General features: G+C 40.1%; 1 protein-coding gene across 6 annotated transcripts in view; it reads right to left on the bottom strand.

Moving 5' to 3' along the window:
- The window catches only part of TIAM2 (TIAM Rac1 associated GEF 2), a 169,959-nt gene that overhangs the window by 65,203 nt on the left and 83,370 nt on the right, over positions 1–21,386 (bottom strand). For all 6 annotated transcript variants that reach the window (XM_082755843.1, XM_082755848.1, XM_082755847.1 and 3 more), the window contains 3 exons: positions 15,189–15,624; positions 10,028–10,200; positions 8,759–8,983 (listed from right to left, as the gene is read on the bottom strand). In XM_082755843.1, coding sequence (XP_082611969.1) covers positions 8,759–8,983; positions 10,028–10,200; positions 15,189–15,624 — 834 coding nt within the window. The remainder of the gene's footprint in view (positions 1–8,758; positions 8,984–10,027; positions 10,201–15,188; positions 15,625–21,386) is intronic.

Raw genomic sequence — 21,386 nt, 5'->3', positions numbered from 1 at the left:
AGGTGAACTATATCACCTACGGGCTCATCTAGAAGCAAAATCAGTTCAGTTTCCTTATAACGCTGACAAATACCACAAATTACACAAGTGTCTTGCCTCTTACTTTCTACAATGATGAGCGATCAATGAAAGGGCAAGAACTGCCCTTTTTACAAAATGGTGCTAAAGGCATGTACAACTGATAGAGATGTGACCTATTCTGGCTTCCTTACACATGGCCTCACAGACTATAGCATCAGTTATATCTAGCTAAACCTGTGGAAGCAAGAAGTGATCTTATTTGGCAGGGAGGATGCATCTGCAAATATGAAATTACTAGTTACTGTACACTAATAAAAAAAAAATCTTTCAAGAAAGAAATGTTAAAAGCAAAATATTGAATTTACAAAAGCTTATAACCAATCAACTCACAAAAATTCAGAGAAAAAAGGACAGAGATATGCACACAATGAAGATGCCTCTTCTAATCTCTCACTACAGACATTCGAAATGTGCATCCTTGCATCCTTTGTGTCCCAGAAAGAACAATCATTTTTTCTTGGATCTATTTGATCACTCTCCTTTACTTTGCATTCTTTTTTTTTTTTTTTTTTTTTTTTTTCCCTGTCAGACACTCTTCACCCAATATTTTTCTGCTTGCTAGTACCTTTTGTGTGGGATGATTCCAGAAAGAGGCTTTGTGCCTATCTCTTTCACCATGTTGACAACCAACTAGAATGAGAACATGGTGAACATGGTTGCCAGTTTTTCACAAAGTCAAAAGCTACAAGTTCAGGTGAAGTCTTTCCTTTTGGGATGACACCTCCATAGGTACAGAGCCAAGCCAATTTTGAACACCTCAGGAACAGAGCAAGGCTTCTTCTGGGCACTGCTGGAGTGGAGCATCCTGTTCCCACTGAACATGAATTGAACACATGCATTCCTGTGTTTCTGAGGCTTTCTTCAAGATCCTGATTACACATTTCTACTCAGTTGTACATTCAAATAAAGACAATCTAAGAAGGGGGAGTGAGGTATAACATAAGGACATTCAGAAGAAATAATTAAATTACAGTGTTTATCAGTCATGCAGGATGCTCGTTAATCAGCTCCAAAAGCATCGGTAATCACAATGTTACATTTAATGGCATTAGCAAAAGCTGTAGGCAGGGAATTTCTGGGATTGTCTTGCAGTCTTATCAAAACCAGGGATGTCTGGAACCAATTGGAGACCACGAACCAGTGCCAGCTGCTATTTGTCTAAGCCTTTTAAACTATGATAATTCTTCCTAAAGATTTATATTCTTGAAAACTAAATGGGGGAAGCTCACAAATAAAAAAGCAACAACTTCAAAGTGCAGTATGACCTGGTCCATGAAGTTAATTTACAGTCTGCAGATTAGATGCTGCAATCCTCATTCTACTATTGTGTCAGGAAAATCTCTGACCCACGTGGGAGGACTGCCTGAAAGACAGCTCAAGGACTTAGCTTCATTGTGCACAGATAAGACAAACCTTTTGAAATCTCTTCTAAAGCAAATGGGAAAAAGTGGATGCAGCAGACAGCAATGAGAGTGGGAATGGGTGGCAAACAGCAGTACTAAGTGAGTCCGCAAAGAGATAAGAGATAATGGCCTGAAGTGAGGCGCGCCAAAACAAACAAGCATACATGAAACCGCACCCTGTGTGACCTGCTCAGTTATTACTGCTTGCCTGCGCTGCAGGCTTGAGCATCCAGGGCATCCAAAACCCTTCTCTCTCCCAGTTTCAATCACAGTTGAAAAACCTCTGTATGGACTTCTAGGAAAAGCATTAAAGGAGGTGAAGCAAAAAGGCAAGATGGCATCATCAGAACAGGTAAATTTTATTGCAAGGATGTCTGAGTTTAGTGGCAGAATGAGAGAGCACTGGAGAAAGACAAGGAGGGGCCACCCAAATAAATCTATCAAGGCTAATAGGATCCCTGTAAAGTAGAGATAAAAAGGAGACTATGGCAGAAAGGTAGAAAGTAGTAAAATGTGAGAAGCCCAAAGAGTTAGGGCCATGGATGATTTAGTTTGGGCTATCAGGAGAAGTTAAGGCAAAGAAGCCTGGTGCAGGGACAAGACAGTAATTATGTGGGGATCGCTAAGTGAAAGGGCTCGTGTTGGCAACACAGATTTAGACCAGGCAGGAGATCTTAAGGGTTAACTTACTTTTGGCAGTACTTCAGCAGTAATGATCTTTTTCAGATCATAAACAGTAAATAGTCCTCCAGGCTAGTGAAACAATTGTAAATTAATTACATTTTAAATCATGCAAACAGGTGAGCTAAAGGGGGTTTCTGTTCATTCAATAACTCTGCCAGGTTTGCTCCATGTAAACTCTAAATTGGGAGCTTGGGAAAGCCAAGGGGATACATTCAGAGTAGGCAACTCAGACCAGGGGGTTCCAGCACATGATACAGGATCCATCAAGTACTGCTTAGGAGATTATAAAAAGTGGACAGGGAAGAACAATTCCTATCTTAACAATTCCAAGCTCCTTGCCCATCCCATCCTACAGTGCAAATGGTGTCCTTTGGGAACAGGGAAGGACTCTCCCTCTTTCAAATACACAAAGACAGCCCAATGTAATAAAACCCAAACCAGAATATGAATAGTCAAAAGCTGGAATAGCCAAAAACAGGAATACTTCAAGGAATGGGAGGAAGGAAGGAAGTTGCCTCCTGGACAGCTCACCTGACAACAAAACAAGTTTTCCACTTTGCATTTATTTAAGGTAGCATAAAAGAAAAGACACAGAGGGAGGAGGGTGTTCTCTTAGTGCATAAGCCTTTAAAATTGATTTGATTTAGCAGCAGTTCTTACACTGTACAGAAACATGAGCTCCTCACTGACATAATTCACTATCTATAGAAACAAGAAATGCAGATTTTTCCCCTACAAAACATCTTCTGTCCAGATTGAAAGTGTCTCCACGAGCTGATGTAGGGAACTCTGTGGATTTAAAAGAAACTTCTGCTGCTGTTTTATATGAACAGCTTTTTAACCACATTACAAACAACACCAAACTCTTTGCATTCCAGTCCCCGGTTCTCAGACACAATTCATATTGCACCCATCTGGATAAATGAGTCACTCAGCATCTGGGGACAGGGAAAAGAGTTTTATTGTCATTACTTCCTAAAGAGAACTCGGAGAAGCAAAAATATCACTCTCCCAGAAATTCCATTACTTTAAAGGATACTACAGAGATACTGTTATTACTTTAAGTTCAAAGAAATAAAAATAGAACATAATACAGAGAAATAACAATGATGTGCATTTGGCAATAGCCTTTACTTTTCATTCTGGCTACTGACTTACGAAACAGTTAAAATTTCTTGCAATAACATGACGATAGTTTTATGTTTTGTTTTGTTTTTTGTTGTTTTGGTTGGTTATTTAAATGTCATCTTCCTGATTGTTTTGGATGGACAGAATCGTCATGATTTCTAACCAAAACAGAGAGAAGAAAACCTATTCCCAATACCACTGGTAGCACAAAAGTGCACCCGCACCTACCTAATTTATATTCTCATCAATAATCTGACTGAAACTGGCAGTACTACATGCATGACATGCATGTCTATAGCCAGGGATGTAATTCAGAAAGCCACTGTTTGTTATTATCCAGCTGCCCCTCCCCTAAAAACAGAAGACAAGATCTTCCTGCACACACTCCTACAGCAGCTTCATCCTACAAGTCACTGCTACGCAATTCTACATTCAGAAACAGTTTATTCATTATACTAAACCTTCCTGAAACAAAGATGGAAATTCAGTCTTCGGCCAAACAGTAATTACAACAGCGAGGAGAAAGGAGATGATCTTCCTTAACTTTCCTGGCTGCCTATTTACTTCATTCCTTAGTGACAGGCTACTACCAAAAGAGAAGGATTTTACTAATAACGCAGAGAGGGACCATCCCACACTGAAGTGTAACACCCGAAAAGAACTGAATCTCTCAGAAAGCAGAGCTCTGCTCTAGCCAGTTCAAAGACCACCCAAACTGAAGATCTGTTATAACAAGTTTAGATCATGTTTTTCAGTTTAGGAGGGTATGGAAAAAAGAAAACTAACTACTTATTGCAATTAAATTTGAATTTGTATGTGGCAAAACTGGCAAGTGCTAGTAAAGTTCCCTGAAAAGATTCTCTTTGAGTTGTTATTGTGACTTTTCACCTAATGTTGGACAATATTTCATAAGATGCTTTGGAGAAAATGAAGACATACAACTTGGTCTTCTGAGGGAAGCCTGTAGACTAAAATTCCTGAAACTATTCCAGTTGTCTTCCTGTGCTCATTAGCGAGAGGAAAAAGAAATAGGCACATTTTAAACAAAATGTAATGGGGTCATGTCCTGTGTAAAAGGCCAAAAACCGCCACAAGCAAAAGAAGAAAGGTACCAATGGATCTAATGGCTATCCAGAGCAAACAGAACATCACCTTAAAGATCTTTTTATTTTGCTTTTTATAGTAACAGATAAACTACTTTTGGTTGCAGGACACATACGAAAACTTCCATAAAAATCATCTCCAACCATATGCCTGTTCTTCTCATTAATGCCTCATCATTTCAGTGCCTGCAAGTAAATACCTCTGTTCATAACCCATCTGATAAGTAAGTTAAGTATCATGCACACAGAAAATATGAATCACATCAGAAAACTCTGAATAGCTTGGAAAACATGATTATACCAATATATTAAAATTTGAAGAGAAAAGCCCAGAATGCTTTCAAGCAACCATTATTCATATTACTGTACTAAAATGAGACAATAGAATAGGCTTATGTACCAAGTACATAAAGAAATACACTCAGAGCTGCTGTGCCCTCACTGTGAGGCTGATTTTCCATCCCATTAAAAACAGTTCTACAGGCAAAGACAGCCCTGCTTTTGACTTAATGTGTACTATTTTGTTAAAAAAGCTCCAAATAAATGCTAATAATCCCTTTTGCTAACTTCAATGGCAGTTAGACAGGGCTCCATATTCACAGCAAACACTGTGATTTTTCTACCAGGTTAAACAGCTAGGTAAGCTAACGTGTTTTTTTTTTAAAGACAGACTCCATGGGCTTTGAAATCATTCTCAGTGCCATGGGATTTTCCAACTTGCTACCTTTTGTCTTACTCTCTTTGTCTTGCAGGAGAAGTCACACCCTGGATAACAGCACTACCACGAACATATTTATTGCATACAGTAATATAAACATACATGGTCATGGTTCGCACAGGCAGACTTGGGATTTCCAGCCACGTGGCCAGTGGCCTAGTGGGAGTAGTTACTGTATGTACACTGCTTTCACTGATCTCTTCTAAACTGCCCAACAATACTGATTGCTATACAAATGGCTGCCACTTTCTCATACACTGCTCTTAAGTCTATTATTATACTGGAACAGTGAGCCTGGAAGGAGGGAATTCCTGATCTAGGCTGCAAGGCTGAAGACATTTCTTAACCAGTTTGATAGCATCATGTTTATAAAACAGTCGTTTCTCTAGAGAATAAACCTTTTCATTCTAAATTTTTTTTGCCAGCCTGCAAATCCACCCACTTGCTGGACACCAAATAAAAGAAACACGTGCGTACATTTACGTACATAGAGCAATTTTAGAAGTCCACATTTCCTTACTGCAACTGCCTTTCAGGTGATTGTAACTGAAACTAGAAAAGGTTTTGCATACTTGTAAAGCCTTGTGAATTACTAAGTCTTCAGCAGAGAAGTACTGGTTTTAAATCAATACAGATGTGAAAGAAAATAGAAACGTAGGGTTGTGTGGTTGTTTTTTTGAGGAAGAGGAAGGAAAGAGAGAAAGGATTTAGAAATCACAATTTCTGATATAATTCCCCAGAGAAAATAAATATTGTGCCTCATCTTTTTACACAAAAACCACCATCGTCCCTCTGAAGTCAATCATATTATTTCCTCTGACTTCCCAAAACATATCACTAGTAAAGTTATCTTGAACAGGATGTATACAATATGTTTCAGTCATAACTCCTACATGATTGAAAACACCACCAAACTTAGAGGAAACAAACCCAAGAATTTATATCCCTTTTGCTTCTAAATGTAGGCAAAAGACAACTAAACAACCACAGCTCTAAACAACTGAGCTACATATATGCAAACTTCTCCCTCAGGAATAATGCTTTTTCAAAACTGTTAGCTTAGTAAGTATATAACTTACTTACTAATTATATCAAGATTTTTTTGTTGTTTGTTTTCAAAAAACCATCCCTGAGACATTAAATCAAAAGATTAGGAAACCAAGTTATCTACTGACTTTTCTCTAAAATGACTTTGCCAACAAACCTTCAGCAATTGTAAGGAGAGATTTTAAAGAGATCAAAGGCTTCAAGAATGGACAAAATGCTCATTATAAATTTATTGTTTGCTAATGAGTGGATGCTTGCAAACAATCCATCTCACTCTTTGTCTAACTGCTTTGCCCCCAATCAATGTTTTGCGAAATTAACACCCAGAAGATTAGCAGGAATAAATCTTCTGCAGCCCTAGTGATGGATTGCAGTTATAGCAGAATGCAGCCAACTTCTTCCAAGGACTGAACTGGAAAACAATGGCAGTTGTTCAAGGACAGAACATATAATTAGCAGAAATTAAGAGACCATCATTAATACTGTTCAGCTGACTCCAAATAAACTACTAGCATCAGTACGTTGTGGGTGGGCAAATTAAGCTGCTATACATAAGGATTTTTCTTCAGTGCGTCATATATGATGGGCCATATTAACCACTAGAGCATCTCTAGAAATCTGTATATACTTATAGATCTCAAAACCTACAGCAATTAAAGGATGCCTAGTTCATCCTCCATTCAGATCACTGGGCTCTGGGCCATAAAACAAAGTGACATGGAAATTATGAACACTCTAAGAACTTATGAACTCTTATGAACACCACATATCCCTACACACACCTGCATACCTTCTGAACTCTGCTCATATCGCTTCAGACTGAAGTGTTCTACAAAGAGCTTGATAATGAAGTCAGTATCAGTCAGTCTGCCCTTGGTCAAGTTCAAACCAGTAAAATAAGAATTGTAAATAACACAAGCATCAACTTCATGAAAGTAAGTGTTTCACCAACCAAAGTAACATAATTATGCTGTATGGAATCAAAGGAAACAAACTCTGGTTGCTACCCAAGAGTCCTTAATGTGCAGCTTGAAGTAATGCTAGAGAAATAGCTACTCTGACTGAGAAGGCAGAGCTCTCAAATGATCTAAAATTATCAGACGTCTTTTGTTAATGGCCTAATAAAATCAAAGATACAGCAACTTCAATCCACAAACCTATTAGGCTGAACTACTAGACAAGCTTAGTACACAGAAGAGGCCCTGGGCAATGAAGCCTTTGCCCAGACACTGAGCATGCATAATTGAAGCATCGTGTGACAGTTGCTGCCTGCAAATCTGTGAGCATGGACAAGATGTCAAAATCTCAAAACGTACTTCCATAAGGTATCACTGGAGGGATTCCTGGTTCTCTTGCTGGAACTGGGAGCAGAGTAAGGCTTCATGTCTTATGCACCACTGCACAGACAATAACGTAACTGTTTTAACTGAAGAACAGTTTTAGCTGTTCATCAATCTGCCTGGTCTTAAGCATGGCTTGGCTGGAATCCCAAGACACACACAGACCAAGAAAACTAAATTTCAAGGGGGAAAGAGGGGCTCCAGTTTTCATTTTAGAAACAAACTTTAGTGGTGAACCTTCCTCAGCACTAAGCTGCTGCTTTAGCCAAGATTCAAGTATTCCTAACACCATCATACAAAACTGTGATCAGAATAACACATTAGGCATCCAAAAGCTATTTACAGGGGGAGGCACCTTATGATTCAGCTCAATTCCTGCTGCAGTGAAACAAAATTAGCCTGGTTACAAGCTTGGATGAAAACATTTTTGTCTGTTCCAGCCACAGGTGAAGGTTTTGGCTGGAAGGCATTAGTTCTCCCAAGCTAAGAACCAATTGTCCTGGGCTTACACAGAGACAAATGATTCCCAGTACACAACCAGAGAGTGTTACAAGAAGTGCTGTTAGTGACTAGCTGCACCCCTTTCCTTTGAATTGATACTGGAATATTGCTCCAGAGACTGCCAGTGGTATTATTGGAGGAGCTTTTCTCCCCCAGGATGGAAAGCTCTGATCTTGACTTCTGGTTCTCATTTAGACACCTCTGGGGCTATTTAAGAACCCAGAGGATCTCTGACCTTTTAGTCATGGCTAAATTTCAACTGAAGCACGTTGTTTTGTCTGCCATAGTCCTTCCAATTTCATTTGGATAAAGCACACTTCACATCCCATCTAAAGGTGTCAAAAGGTATTGCTATGTACCTATACTAAAATCTTTACATTTTTCATGGAAGATGCTATATATTCTGTGGTATGCTACATAACATCCAGATATTATTAATAGCTAGGCATATCATAAAACAGAGAGGTGAAAATTAAATACATTTTTTCTGGAAGTGAAAAGAAATAGCTTTGTGCTCATAAAACAGACCGATCTGATCCGCAGCTTTGAGTGCTGGCCTACTCCATGAGCTGCTCTAGATTGTTGTAGAAACCTGGCAATAGTTATGAATACCATACCATGCCAGCTATGCCCAAGACAATTGCTCTCAGGCCTAGAAAGCATCAATAGTAGGGGGCCAAAGCAAGGAATGGCGATAAATATGCTACTGCAGTAATAGTCTGTAGCAGAAACAAACCGTGCTGTTTCCAATACCTGATTCTCTATGGCCTTCCTGTTTTTTGGATCACTAACAATTGAGAGCTGCAACTCTGCCATCTTTTTCATCTTACTGTCCATGTCAATCTTCTGGAAGAGACTCTTGGTCTGATTTTTCAGCAGCCGAATGGTGTCCTCTTTCCCAAGCTTCTTCGCAAAGAGGGAAGCACAGGCTGAATGTATGGCAGTAACCCAGTTTTCCAGATCTGTCTGGCTTGTCGCCTGTGAACAAACCAGAGGTGCAACATTACGACCAGATAAGAGAAAATCAAAATGAATCTGCAACTCTAGGATGCAAATTGCTTGACAGGTTCACTGAGATCTCAAGCACTTTATCTCAAAACTTCTCAAGTAAGGTTTTACCTTTAAAACTATGCAAAATAAAGGAACTGTGAGTTTTTTTCTGCACTGTCATAACTTGTCCCCAGCCTTCAGCTTCTGCTTCTTAGACCTTCAAGGTCTGAGGGCTCTTGTGGGAGTGCAACAGAGCTCACGAGCTGTGGACAAGATGTGACTTGCATCCTCTATCCCTCCAATTAATTAAGGTGAAAACCAACACATTTCAAAGATAAACCTCCTGTTGTGGAGGTAACATAGCAACAGGGATGATTTTAAAAGTAAGGTCTGAGGAGAGGTGTTTGCTTACTTAAAAAATGCCAAATTAGTGGAACACAGCATAGCAAGGCAAGGAGAATACATCTGCACAAAGTGTCTCCAGAGATATTTACAAGTGTGCCTATGAATCAACATGTTTTTATGTAGGCGGTTCCACATAATACTGTTCTTTATTAACATTTCCAGTGCTGCAGTTAAGCAGCCAAGGTCTTTAGACTATTTTTAACCTTATTTTGAATGTCTCACTCAAGTAAACTCTCTGAAGCCAGCAGACTTAGGGTTGAGTCCATTATTCTGTAAAGGCAGAATGCTGACAGACCTGAAGCCATTTGATAACACAGCTGATTTTCTGGAAGCTTGTGACAACTAGGGATCAGAAGTGTCTTGCTTATTTGTGATCTCTGTTCTCTCTGTTTCTGAATAGTAATTGTCTGAGACAACTGGTGTAATACCATATACCTGAAGTCATATCATACACTTAAATCAATATTATAGTAGTGTACTCTAATAGTGTAACTATATTATTAATTTTAAGTCACAGGTACAGACGTGATGTGTGCATGTGTATGCATATACATAGTCACACACATGCACGTGCATACTCACAGACACATCCTAAAACGGAAACAATCACAGTATGCATGCTGTTACCTGAAACAGGTAGACATCTCCAAAAGAATTGCTGAGACAGAACACGTTTTCTTTCTTGGGGTGCTCTGGAACAGACTGTACTATACTGTCTTCTGCAAACAGGGCGTATCGAGGCAAACTGCTCTGCTCCATCGAATTCCTTCCATAGGTCTCATAGAACAGCAGAGTACAACCTTTGTAGTTCAGAGGGACAAAAAATGTAAAGAGAAAATAAGTTGGATGTCCCATTCAAGTTCTCTTACATTAATATTTCTGTGAATTAAAATTCCCAATGACAGGGAATGTTAGTTACCCTCTTTTGAGCTAGAAAAATAAGGAGGATCTTCTAAACTGGGAAACAGGAGAAGTTAATGTTGAATTTGCCAATGAAAAGTTAGAACAGAAATCTAATAGAGATGTAACAAAAATGCAGGACTGAAGAAAAAACAAAACAAAACAAAACACCAGGATAGCTCAGTAAACTCAGGCTATTAAAATATTTAAGCATGTAGAAAAATTCCTGCTTAGTTAAATCAGCTTTTGTGTTCTGTTATTATTTAAGGGAACCAACTCTCAACAGTTGTTAAAGGAATCTTTGTAGAAACATTTGTCTTCCAAAAACATGCTAAGTGAATAAACTTCTCAAATTTAAACTGGGCTTCCTTCGCAAACTGGGGATTTAGACTATGAACATTACCTGGATAATTTAAAACAGTTTAAAAGGGTTGAGTTTGATCATGTTCAGTCTCATAGATGGTATAATATGTAAGATATGAGACTTGCATCCACAAAGTAAATTTCATCCTTGACGACAACAATCAGAGATGCAACAAGAGAAACAACTTCTGGAGGACAGCAGAGCAGCCTTGAACCCAGTTCCCAAAAGTACGATGACATTGCTTTTGGCAATGAAGCTCACTTAACAGGGGCCTGTCTCTCCTACATCCCTTGTCAGCCATTCATTCCTGCCTCATGTTGCAACCTACTGTCCTCTGAGATGTGTTGATTTACCTGCTGATGGAAGTCATAGTCTGAAGTGTATACTAAAATCATCTATTTAAAAATTATCTTGTATTTCTGAAGAATTTCATAGCCTATTTATGCATCTAGAAAAAAGATGTAAATACAGCTCACTTCCATACCTGGGAAACAGCAGCTGAAAAATAGATTTTATTTATGATTCAATTTGATTTCTTTATTTTTAAGTAATAAAAACGATTTGATTTTATATATTTATTTTAATTCATAAGATTGATTAATTACTGTGACTGGATGTTTAACCTGGAAGAAGTAAGAGCAGATGTTATAAATACAAAACAAAACTGAGGATAACCTAAGCAGTTAGGAAAAATCTGAGGTTGGTGGTAGACTCCAGCAACTATATTCTTCTCCAAAAGATATGCTTGAATTCATTCAGGAATTAATTTAGGGAAGACCTATGGCCACATTACACAGTGAGTCAGAGTAAATGATTGCAATGGTCCCCTAGGGACCAGAAATCCATGAATACATTACTGTTGTAACCCCTATACATATTCAGTAGAAGACTTGAAACTCAGCCAATACAAGGATTGAGTTTGCTAGGGCTACACCATTGTTATTTCTCTGGTCTGCTTTTTCTTGTTGTTGTTTTTCCTTCAAATTGAAGAGGCAGCACAACACAAGGCAACACCAAAACTTAAACAAATATACCTAGGCAGTGTGTATGCATGGAATGTTGTAAAACCTGCAAAATATAAATGTTCCTTTTCTACACACATTTAAAATTGTTAGGTAAAAGCAGACATCAGCCTTTATTCTAATTCTCTAACATTTACACATAACACTGCATTAAAAGTCTCAAACACATCACTCAAATTCATGAAATTTTGAGGTGAAGATTACTCAAAAGTTAGATTTGAAATCAGAACCAAAATCAGGAGGTTTTTTTGGACTCTTCTGTCTGATTAAGGGGAACAATGGGCTGGCTAGAGTTTGTGGAGCACATTTGCTGTGAAAAGTTATGTGCTTGAGTCCACTCTTCCTCTTGTGGCCCAAATCTACAGCATATGAAAAGAGAAAGTCAGTCAGATGGATCTCTTCACATTCTCCATCACCAGTGTATGTAAAGCAGTTATACGAAAAAAAGGAAATATTTATTAGAGGTTACTGACCGAGTCAGTTGACAACGGAAAAATTTTCAAGGGAAGGCATCAAATAAACCCAATTGCCTGTGCGTTATTTAAGTGCAGCTTTTCCTATTGCTGTCTAGAGTGTCTGGTAGAATATTTAGAAGAGTAGATCCTATAGAGTTGGTCCTACCCTTTCCCCTTACCCATCCTCACTTGCTCTCCTTTATGATACAGAGACAGTTGGAGATCTCTGCAGTAGGAAAAGAAGGATATGGTTTGTTACACTGCATATCAGATGTAGGAATTCTGTAGTCATTTCAACATAATAGTGCAAACAAAACCAGTAAACCAAGTCTTCTGCACTCTTCAGCAACAACACTGTACAACCACTTCCACTTCTGCATTTCAGGAAAAAGCAAATAAAATTCTATTTAAAACTTCAGTATTTCCCTTACGTGTTATCAGAAAGGTAACTAAAGTTATGTTGATTTTTATCCTGATAGTTTACATGTACAAAACCAAACAAATGAGTACATAATAGATGAAGAGCATGAACATGTGTTTAGGTGTATGGCACCCCAGATATATCTTTGGGTCAAGCCAAGTGATCGCTAGCAGTAAGTAGTTTCATGAACTCTGACAGAGTTCTAAGATTGATTATAGCCCAAGTATTTTGATCAAAATGTGAAATGAGGGGGGAATTCGAAAGCAATTTCCTTCATTAAAATAAATTAATTGGACAAGACAGATGGGAAAGAGAGTTCCTCATGTTAAAGGGTTACTAATCAAGCTCGGGTCCTGATCGCCCTGAAAGTGGAGCAAAGGCCTCAGGACATGTATACTTTTAAGTCTGGCAGGTAACCAGATGGTTATAAGCCTTCTGCATATTTATAATTAAACACATCTCACCAGAGTGCAAAGAAACATGCTGTTCACCATTTGCATATGTGGCTATTTTAAGTCATATTTTAAAATATCTTGGCTATTTAAATTTCCAGAACAAATTAAATACAAACTTATTCAAAATCCTGTATAAGGAAGAACTAAAGCAAGTGCCTTGATCTTGATACAGCATATTACAAAAACAGAACTACGCCTTGATATCCAGACAGGCGAGTTTATTTTGGCATCAGAACTCTCTACAGGACAATAAAGGTATGAGATCAAGGAAATTAGGAATGTATATTTAAAACAGCAAACAAAGCGGAGGAGATCCTGTACCACTAATACCATATCACTCGTATGACACAGAAAGCATTATATTTAATACTTCTTATAATGTTAGAAGTTAATAAACCTTTTACAAATAATTTTATTATTTTCTTTCTATGGCTGGGTAGATTCAGCTAACAAGAAGGGATGTGACTTGTTCAAGGTCACCAGTAAGTCAATTTCAAATCAGAGAACTGAAAACAAAGCACCAGACCTCCTTCTCAGAGCACCATAGCTTCATTATCCCCAAAATGTATGGACTACTAGTATATAACATATCTTACAGTTTAGGCATTTGGCAGGATTGTTAAGAAACTACTTGAATTTTAGAGGAGGCAGATCAAACTCACATTCACACTCCATAACACAAACACATACAATAAAAGGGTGGCATTCAGATATTGTTTTTCCTTTTGTATATACTGCTTGTAAGCATGAATCATGCTATCTGATGATCTGGATAAGTGATTTAAACTGTTAAGACTGCCTACATTTTGATCCTTTGATAACAGGTCTCTGAATTATTAGGCAGAATTGCTACATTCTTGCAAGTTTGCTTCTTTTAAATCAGCACTATCAAGGGTAACATTCTCAGCACTTGCTGTTTGCTGTTCATTTTTCTTCAGGTCTACACCCATGCAGAATTTTGAAAAGGGCAACCTGTGGGAAAGTTGTTATTTTCTCTCCTCCAGTCCCAGATATGCTAGGAAATTATTAAGTTTGATCATTTCCTTACTCATTAACTTAGCATTATATTTACTGAAAGGCAAATCCTTTGGATGCAGTTCAAAAAAAAAGGGCGGGGGGAGAAAAAAAAAAAAAAAAAAAAAAAAAGCTTATGAACTCAGCCGTTAAATTCCTCTTCCTCCCCACAATAGATGTTATTTTCCTTCTCACACTTCCTGACACCTATCCACTTCTTGTGGCACACCTACCTGCTCTATTACTCTGAGCCATCAACGTGTGCTGTTGGCGTAGGGCTAAACACAGTAATCACACAGCAGCCCACTGGCAGCAGCCTCTGTTAAGTGGATTGCCTTCCCACAGGGCTGTTTCATGACAGGGGAAGGTGGGGGAGATGGGAAAGCAGGCATGCTGAAAGGCAAAATTTGCCTGGCAATATTGGAATCAGGTCATGTGAAAGACCATCCATGGCAAAAGGGAAACTGGTGAGTGCTCGGAGTGGCCTCGGGAGCCAGCGCCCCACACTAAGCCCAGGGTGCTGCAGGCTTTCTCCTGCCGCTACTGCTTCTGCCCTGAATGGGACCTCTGTAGGGCAATGCTTTTCTGTGCAAATGACTCAGCATGGAGGCACTGACCTCTTCATTATGTTGCCACCTGATGCTCTGGCAACAAACCGACTGTTTTTACGGTAACTTTTAATTTTAATTTTACAATTAAACTGTATAGCAGAGACAGGGAAACAGCGTGCCTGTTCCAGGGATTCAGGCACCAGGGGCTTTCTGATCCTTGAATTTTGACTTCCCTTGATATACTTCTACCTGCATGTAAGTTATATGTTATGTATTTTTATCTGTTTCAGTTCAGTTTGGTCTTTGACCTCCAAATATCCCAAAATATCCAAAGAACACCTAATTCTGTGTGAGTACAGAAACTGGGAAGTCAGATGAAACAATTCCCACTACGGTAGTAAATGCAAGGCTGCACATGCAATACAAAGCACATGAGCAGCACCTCTATTTAGCAGGCTGATTTGGCACACGCTCCACTTTAAGCGTGAGGGTAGACAGCATAAAGTTACTAGAACTGCTAATAGGACCCGTCATGCATGAAAAGCTGTGGAAACCCAATGGAAACAATTGCTGCTGCCAAGCCAGAGGAGCAACACAGCACTTTACCTTTGAGCGTTACCCAGTACTGCTTCCACTTTCGCCGTGTGACCAGCTCCAGCTTCTTCTCTTTCTGCAGGGTTACCAGTGGTTTGAAGAACAGCCACCCTGCCTTGCGCACCACTCCTTGCTCCTTCTCATACAACAAATCCAGCTGCTCCAACGAGCTGAGGGACTCGCTGCTGGAGTCCTCTGTTTCCGAGGAAGTCTCAGTGTTCTCCAGGTTTGTCCTGCTCATCTCCAGCTCCCGCATGAAGTTTTCATAAATGTTCTGCCTCAGGGCATCGCTGCTGACCGCATTGGTAGACTCGCTTCTCTGGGACAGGACGTGGCTGGAGCCGGGTGACCACAGCAAAGCAGAGAGCTGTGATGGTGCCAGCGTGTCTGTGCTAAAGTTGTCCATTCTGCTGTCAAAGTATTCACTCCCATCTTTACATTTTGGCTCCTGTGCATAAAAGGAAATTGCCAGCAATCAGTCACCAGAACTCAAAGTAAAGACACACCTCGTTTGGCATTTAAATTTGTTGCGTGTTTAGCCACAGTCAATTCCTTCCTCAAAGGCTACCTTTTCACAATGACATCACAGCCTTTATTTACCTCGGCAGCCACTGCCACCACCTCTGCTCACTCAGCAAACCCCCATTAAAGCCTCACCACTAAGTCAACCAGCCTTGGCAACTCAGACCAGGTTGCATGGCAGCAAGAAGCCTCCAAATTCAGTGGTAACTACTGGGGCTGCTGCTTTCTGAAACCAGATGGGCTCCAGGCAACAGCAGACCTGCCGTCAAGGCTTTCCTTGTTTCTCCACATGAAACTGCCACTTACATGCCTGCCAAGCGGGAACAATGCCATGTCAAGTTGCTTTATTATTACAAGGCTTTCGATACTTTGCTGACACTGTTCATGCAAGGCAGCTACCTTTACCTTCAGCACAGCTTGGCTGATTTTACCTCTGCTTTCTCTCTGTTATACAAACTCTGCGCAACCAACACAAAAAAGGTCAAAAGTTGAAAATATTTTAAGCCTGTTAGCATTGACCAACTGACAAAAATCTAATCTAACAGAAGATGCAATTAAAAAAAAAAAAAAAAAAAAAAGACAGACAGGCTTGCTGACTGGCAGGAATCCAGTTTCCAGACTGCAGAGGTGTATGTTTTCTGACTTGCTGGAAACCCCACAAGAGCTTGACTGTCTCATCAGGCACCCATGGGCCTTTCCCCTAGTTGCATTGTGCAATTTCATCCCTGCATCGAGAGGGCCGGCCAACTTAATTTGAAATACCCAGGCCTGGTGATACGTTGTGCATGACTTCAGCTGTACCTTGTGATATGACTGCTAATATATGCCCAGATCCTGCTGCCGCTTGTCGAAATGAGACCGAGTTGGCAGCTTGGGTCTTGCCTGGCTAAGGCCTTGCCCAGCAACGAGCTGTCCGCTCCCACCTCTCCCAGGCTCCAGAGATGGCCGAGGGGTTCATACCTGGAGTAAACCCCCTGGTGAGAGCCATACCGTACATCACAAGAGGCCACTTGTTGTCTTTCCTACTTGTGTGTTACTGATGCTATTTAAAAGCAAATGAGATCTAAGAGCATATAGCACAAAAAGTCCAGTGCCTTTTGCTGTAGAGAAAATTTAGGATTGTTGCTTGGAATGTATGAGGGAAGAGAAAACAAGAGATGACTACAAAGAATCAAAACAGCAAAGCTATTAACCTTCAGTAAAAATAGAGCTATTATACTTTCAGGCTGTCTCTATAGTAGCATTTATTTGCTCACAGATTTCTGCACACAGATAAAGTAAATAAACCTTGGTCTCCTGTGAGTTGCTCTCACCAGCAGCTTTGAAAGCAACTACTTTTTTATTTCTTTGCTTCCTACTCAATGCTCCTCCGAACTGCAGAGCAAAAGCAGTGCCGTGTTTTGATGGTATAATGGCCTTCAGCACACAGCCAGGAGCCACAGCGAGCTCACGTGCAGGTGCAAGTGTCACAGGGCAAGCCACTTCTCAAGCAGCAGGACACTGCCGGTGGTGGCCTCCCAAATACCATGCTCAGTTGAAAACTATCACCCATTATGGTACAGTTAGTTTCTCGTTATGGTGCAGTCTGGCTTCTCTGATCACCCTGCCTGGCCACAAGGATGGAATTGTTACAGTAAGGCAGCACCTCTCACAAACTTTGTGGTGTAGTTTTCATCAACGCTCTTGGAGAGTAGCTCGCTGAACATCAGCAGTTTTGCTTTTTAGACAATGATGCCAAATGTGCCTACAGGAAAAAAACTAAAATTCAATGAATGGGAATGCATTTTCTAATATATACAGCTTGAAAAGATACAGACTTCCAGTCAGTGGGGCCTGTGAGAACAGATGAATAAATCTAAGGCATCAATGACAGTAAACAATTTTCCACAGGCAAGCTGAGAGACTGTTTGAAGAAAGGGGGAATCACATATGTAATGTGTTTATGCCCACAAAACGACTGTACAAGATGGATCACACAACTGCACTGGCCATGTGCAGTTCTGTGGGAAACGGGAAGCTTTCTCCACCCTCTTTTTAATTACTGTCACTGAACATGTGTGCCAAAATTCTGTATTTTAATTGTTTGACTATTCTCCAGAAACTGACAGAGTACTCCAGAAAGCATTAGCATTCAGTTTATGGAACGTATTCTATTTCTTTCAATCCCAAATCACTAATAAGAAAAGCAAAGAAAGAAGCAGATATAAGAAGGTGACCTCTGTGAAGGGCCATTACTGGAACAGCACACAGGATATAACCTGCCCACCAGCACATCCTATGTTTTCTCAGAAAGGATCTAAAATGAATGAAACTTTGGGATTATACACACTTCACCATGACAACATCACTCATATTAGTTTTAAAAGAGCAGCACTGGCACAGTCACAGTCACAGTCACGCAGTCTCTGCTGATCCTCAGGGAGGCTGACACTGTAGCAGTATCTGGTCACTGCTGAAACATCCTGACCCAAACTGCTGTTGGGGGCGTTCACCCTGCCGGGTGAGTTTCTGCTCATTTTCAGTCTGTTGTATCTAGCAATGATAGAAAACTACCAGTGTATCTGCTCAGCTGTGTTCAAGCAGATCTCTCAATGTCTGAGATATATCCTGGAATAATTGCAGATAATGCAAAAGATAAAGCGGCTAACTAAGACACCAATTAGACAAAGTGACGCATTTAATAATTAGTTGTAAGGAACAGGGCAGGAAATAATGCAGGCTGTTAAATTCATTAGGACCCAAGCTGAAAGTGGGAACTAATACCTGTTTTCAAACCAAATAAAGAAGTTACCTCAATTCAGTTTTCTTTTAAATTCTCTTTATACCACCAAATTTCAGTGCTCTGTATTATAAAAGCCTTTACATTTCAGAAACAATTCTTATAAAGAGGCTACTTACTTAATTCAAGAACCTATCTGCACAGTTGTTTCTGGTGGCAGGATTTTAATTTTGCACAGAATAAACCTGTTCTCTCCATGTTATATAGACAGACACACGCACAGTTGCATATGGAGCTTACATGACCATCTTTAGCAGGGATGGTTGTGCAACAAGTCTGCCTAAGCTCTGTCCACATATCCATCCCACATGCCCCACTCACACCTTGATGCTGACATATACTGTGATAGAGCATCTCCTCAGTGCTGTTTCAGCCAAGATTAAATCTGTGAGGATGGGTCCTGCAGTAGACCACCAGTGACACAGAAAGGGAAGGCATTAGGATACCCTCCTGCAAAGAAAGCTGGGTGATGGCACAGAACAACTGCAAGCTTTTGGCGTGAGACCACTGTAAGAAAGGCAAACTCAGTTCCAGGATATATCAGATCAAGTCAAGCATAAGGATGCTTCCAGCTCACCAGACAGGGCACAGCCTAGGGCTCGTCCTGAATATCCCATATCCAAATCTAGTTATGAATGATTCAAAACAGGTGCATGGAAAATGTGCCAGAATTAAAAGGAAACAGACTTCCTATCTTAAGACAGAGAACCACAGAGAGTCTGTATGACCCAGCAAAGGTGGTCCATAAGATACAATTTATCCCTTTAAATAAATGATAACACATTAAATAATAAGGAAGGATTACTAATGGACAACACCAGCATCAGAATGGAGTGGCCAGGAATATATTTAGTCTGCAAATTAGATGACGAATTCCAAGTATAAGAGGGTTTGGAAATGCTTTTCAAGCTGGGAGACAAATGTACCAGATTTTAAGCTGTAATTTGTTCACAGATATGAAGGAGATTATAGTCCGCTGCCTTTCCAATGGCAGGGGACTGACCTCAACACCCCAGACTGGCCTTGAGCCCCTGTGAAGCAAGAGGCTTGGCCAGCTGGAGGGCCCATCCACCTAGTGCTTAGGCCTGCTGATAGGGAAGTATTCCAGCTTTCACCTACACTCAGCCTAAGTGACTCAGCCAGTTATTAGTAATATAACGAGGAAGGGACACAGTGTTCAGAGCAAAGCACAGGGGCTGCAGTTTCCATGAAGAACTATTGACTGGGACTAACGAGCTGCCAGCAGAACCATGCATGGTACTTCTACACTTTTATGCCAAAGGAGCTGGTGAGTGTGTAATTGTCACCACACTACACCACAGCAGTCCCTAGAAAAGATCACAGGTTAATCACAGCATGTGATGCAGAAAGGAACTGACCAAACCTCATGGTGAAGGCAAAATCATAAATAATCTGCTGCCTGCTTTGTCTTACCTGTGGATACTTGTTTGATTAAAATCAGTGCCTATTTACTACACCTTTTTCTAAGAAATCATCATTTCTGGAGCTACGGCTGATTCCCTTCTATAAGAATCAAATTCCATTTTGATGCAATCTCACCAGCAGAATTTCCTCGCTGTGCCTGAAGTCAGCTCAGTGCGTAGTGAATTCAAGGCAGCTATGAATCCTGCACCACAAATACCATTCTGAAAATGTCATAGCTAAGTAATACATGGGAAAGGTCTGGGATGCAGAAATCATATGTAAAGCCTGGCTATAAAATCCAGAATAGCTACGGATGTCGAAATCAGTGAAGAATCCTGGCAGAAAGTGCTGAGGCCCACTTTATTGATTCTGGTTTTTCTGCCTTCTCTTTCACAGCTGAGTAAGAAGGTGAAAAGACAACATCTGATAAAATACATGAGCATCAACTCACAAAGAAGTGATTCAAATACATGGCTTTTATTTTCATCTTCCCGGTTCTGTAGCCCTTACCTAGGATTTATGCTGGCAAACCGTATAGTGACCTCATTTATAAGCCACTGGAGTTTTACACTGCAGTGATAGATGCCTCAAAGCAGGCACAATACCTGTCCAAATTTCCAATATGGGAGATGGCGTTTGCTTTACATGCCACAGAAGGATTGTTATATAATCTACTGCTTAGCTGCTGTCTAAATTGCAGAAGTTGGTGTTCCTCTTAATCTCTGCTTGCCTCTGAAGTAGCCAGCACCCTAATGTTGCTGAAAGGAAGCAGATCCTTCCTTTAGAGTAGCACACTGACTCTTTCTATATGAGAAACACTAGGGAAGATCTAAAAAAAAAAAAAAAAAAAAAAAGGAAAGAAAATGTAGACTCTGTCCTCCAGCTCAACTTGTGAACTCACACATAGAAGTCCAGGCATAGCCTGGCATTTAATGAGCTGACTTGGGGGCCTACAACTAGAGATGAGAATTTCATTCTTGACCACAGGCATCCTAAATTCCTATTAATGGGATTAGCCTTAAATTCTTCTAAAGAAACATCCTTTCCCTCCCTCTTGCACTCCTCCTATCTCCTCCATACCACCAACTCCTGGCGAGCCAGATGGCAACTCAAGCTCCTCCATCTGGTGAGCTAAGCTCACACACAGGAAGGAGGAGGGCACCCCATGTAATACCTTCATGGGAGGTAGAGGCAGACCCAGCAAGTCTGGCCAGCGGTCTACAATTGCTCGCCTTGCTAGGGGTGGACCAACAGTGAAACCAAAGCCAGTGGTGAATCACACAATACAAATAGAGTATTTGCAAAGATATTTATAACATGCTATGTCTTGAATTTATTTCTACTGCTCCTTTCATGGTCTTTAAATAACATATGCTGATTTATAGTATGTCTATATTATATTTTTCATATCTGAAACAAAGAGGGCTTAAAAACTCCAAGTCACTTCATAAATAATCTAATAATTTCAAAAGCTAATTCACTGA

This window comes from Aythya marila, assembly GCF_965140915.1.
Source record: "Aythya marila genome assembly, chromosome: 3".
Lineage (NCBI taxonomy): Eukaryota > Metazoa > Chordata > Aves > Anseriformes > Anatidae > Aythya > Aythya marila.
Note: the sequence above shows the minus strand (reverse complement) of the source record. Positions and strands in the feature narration are given on the sequence as shown.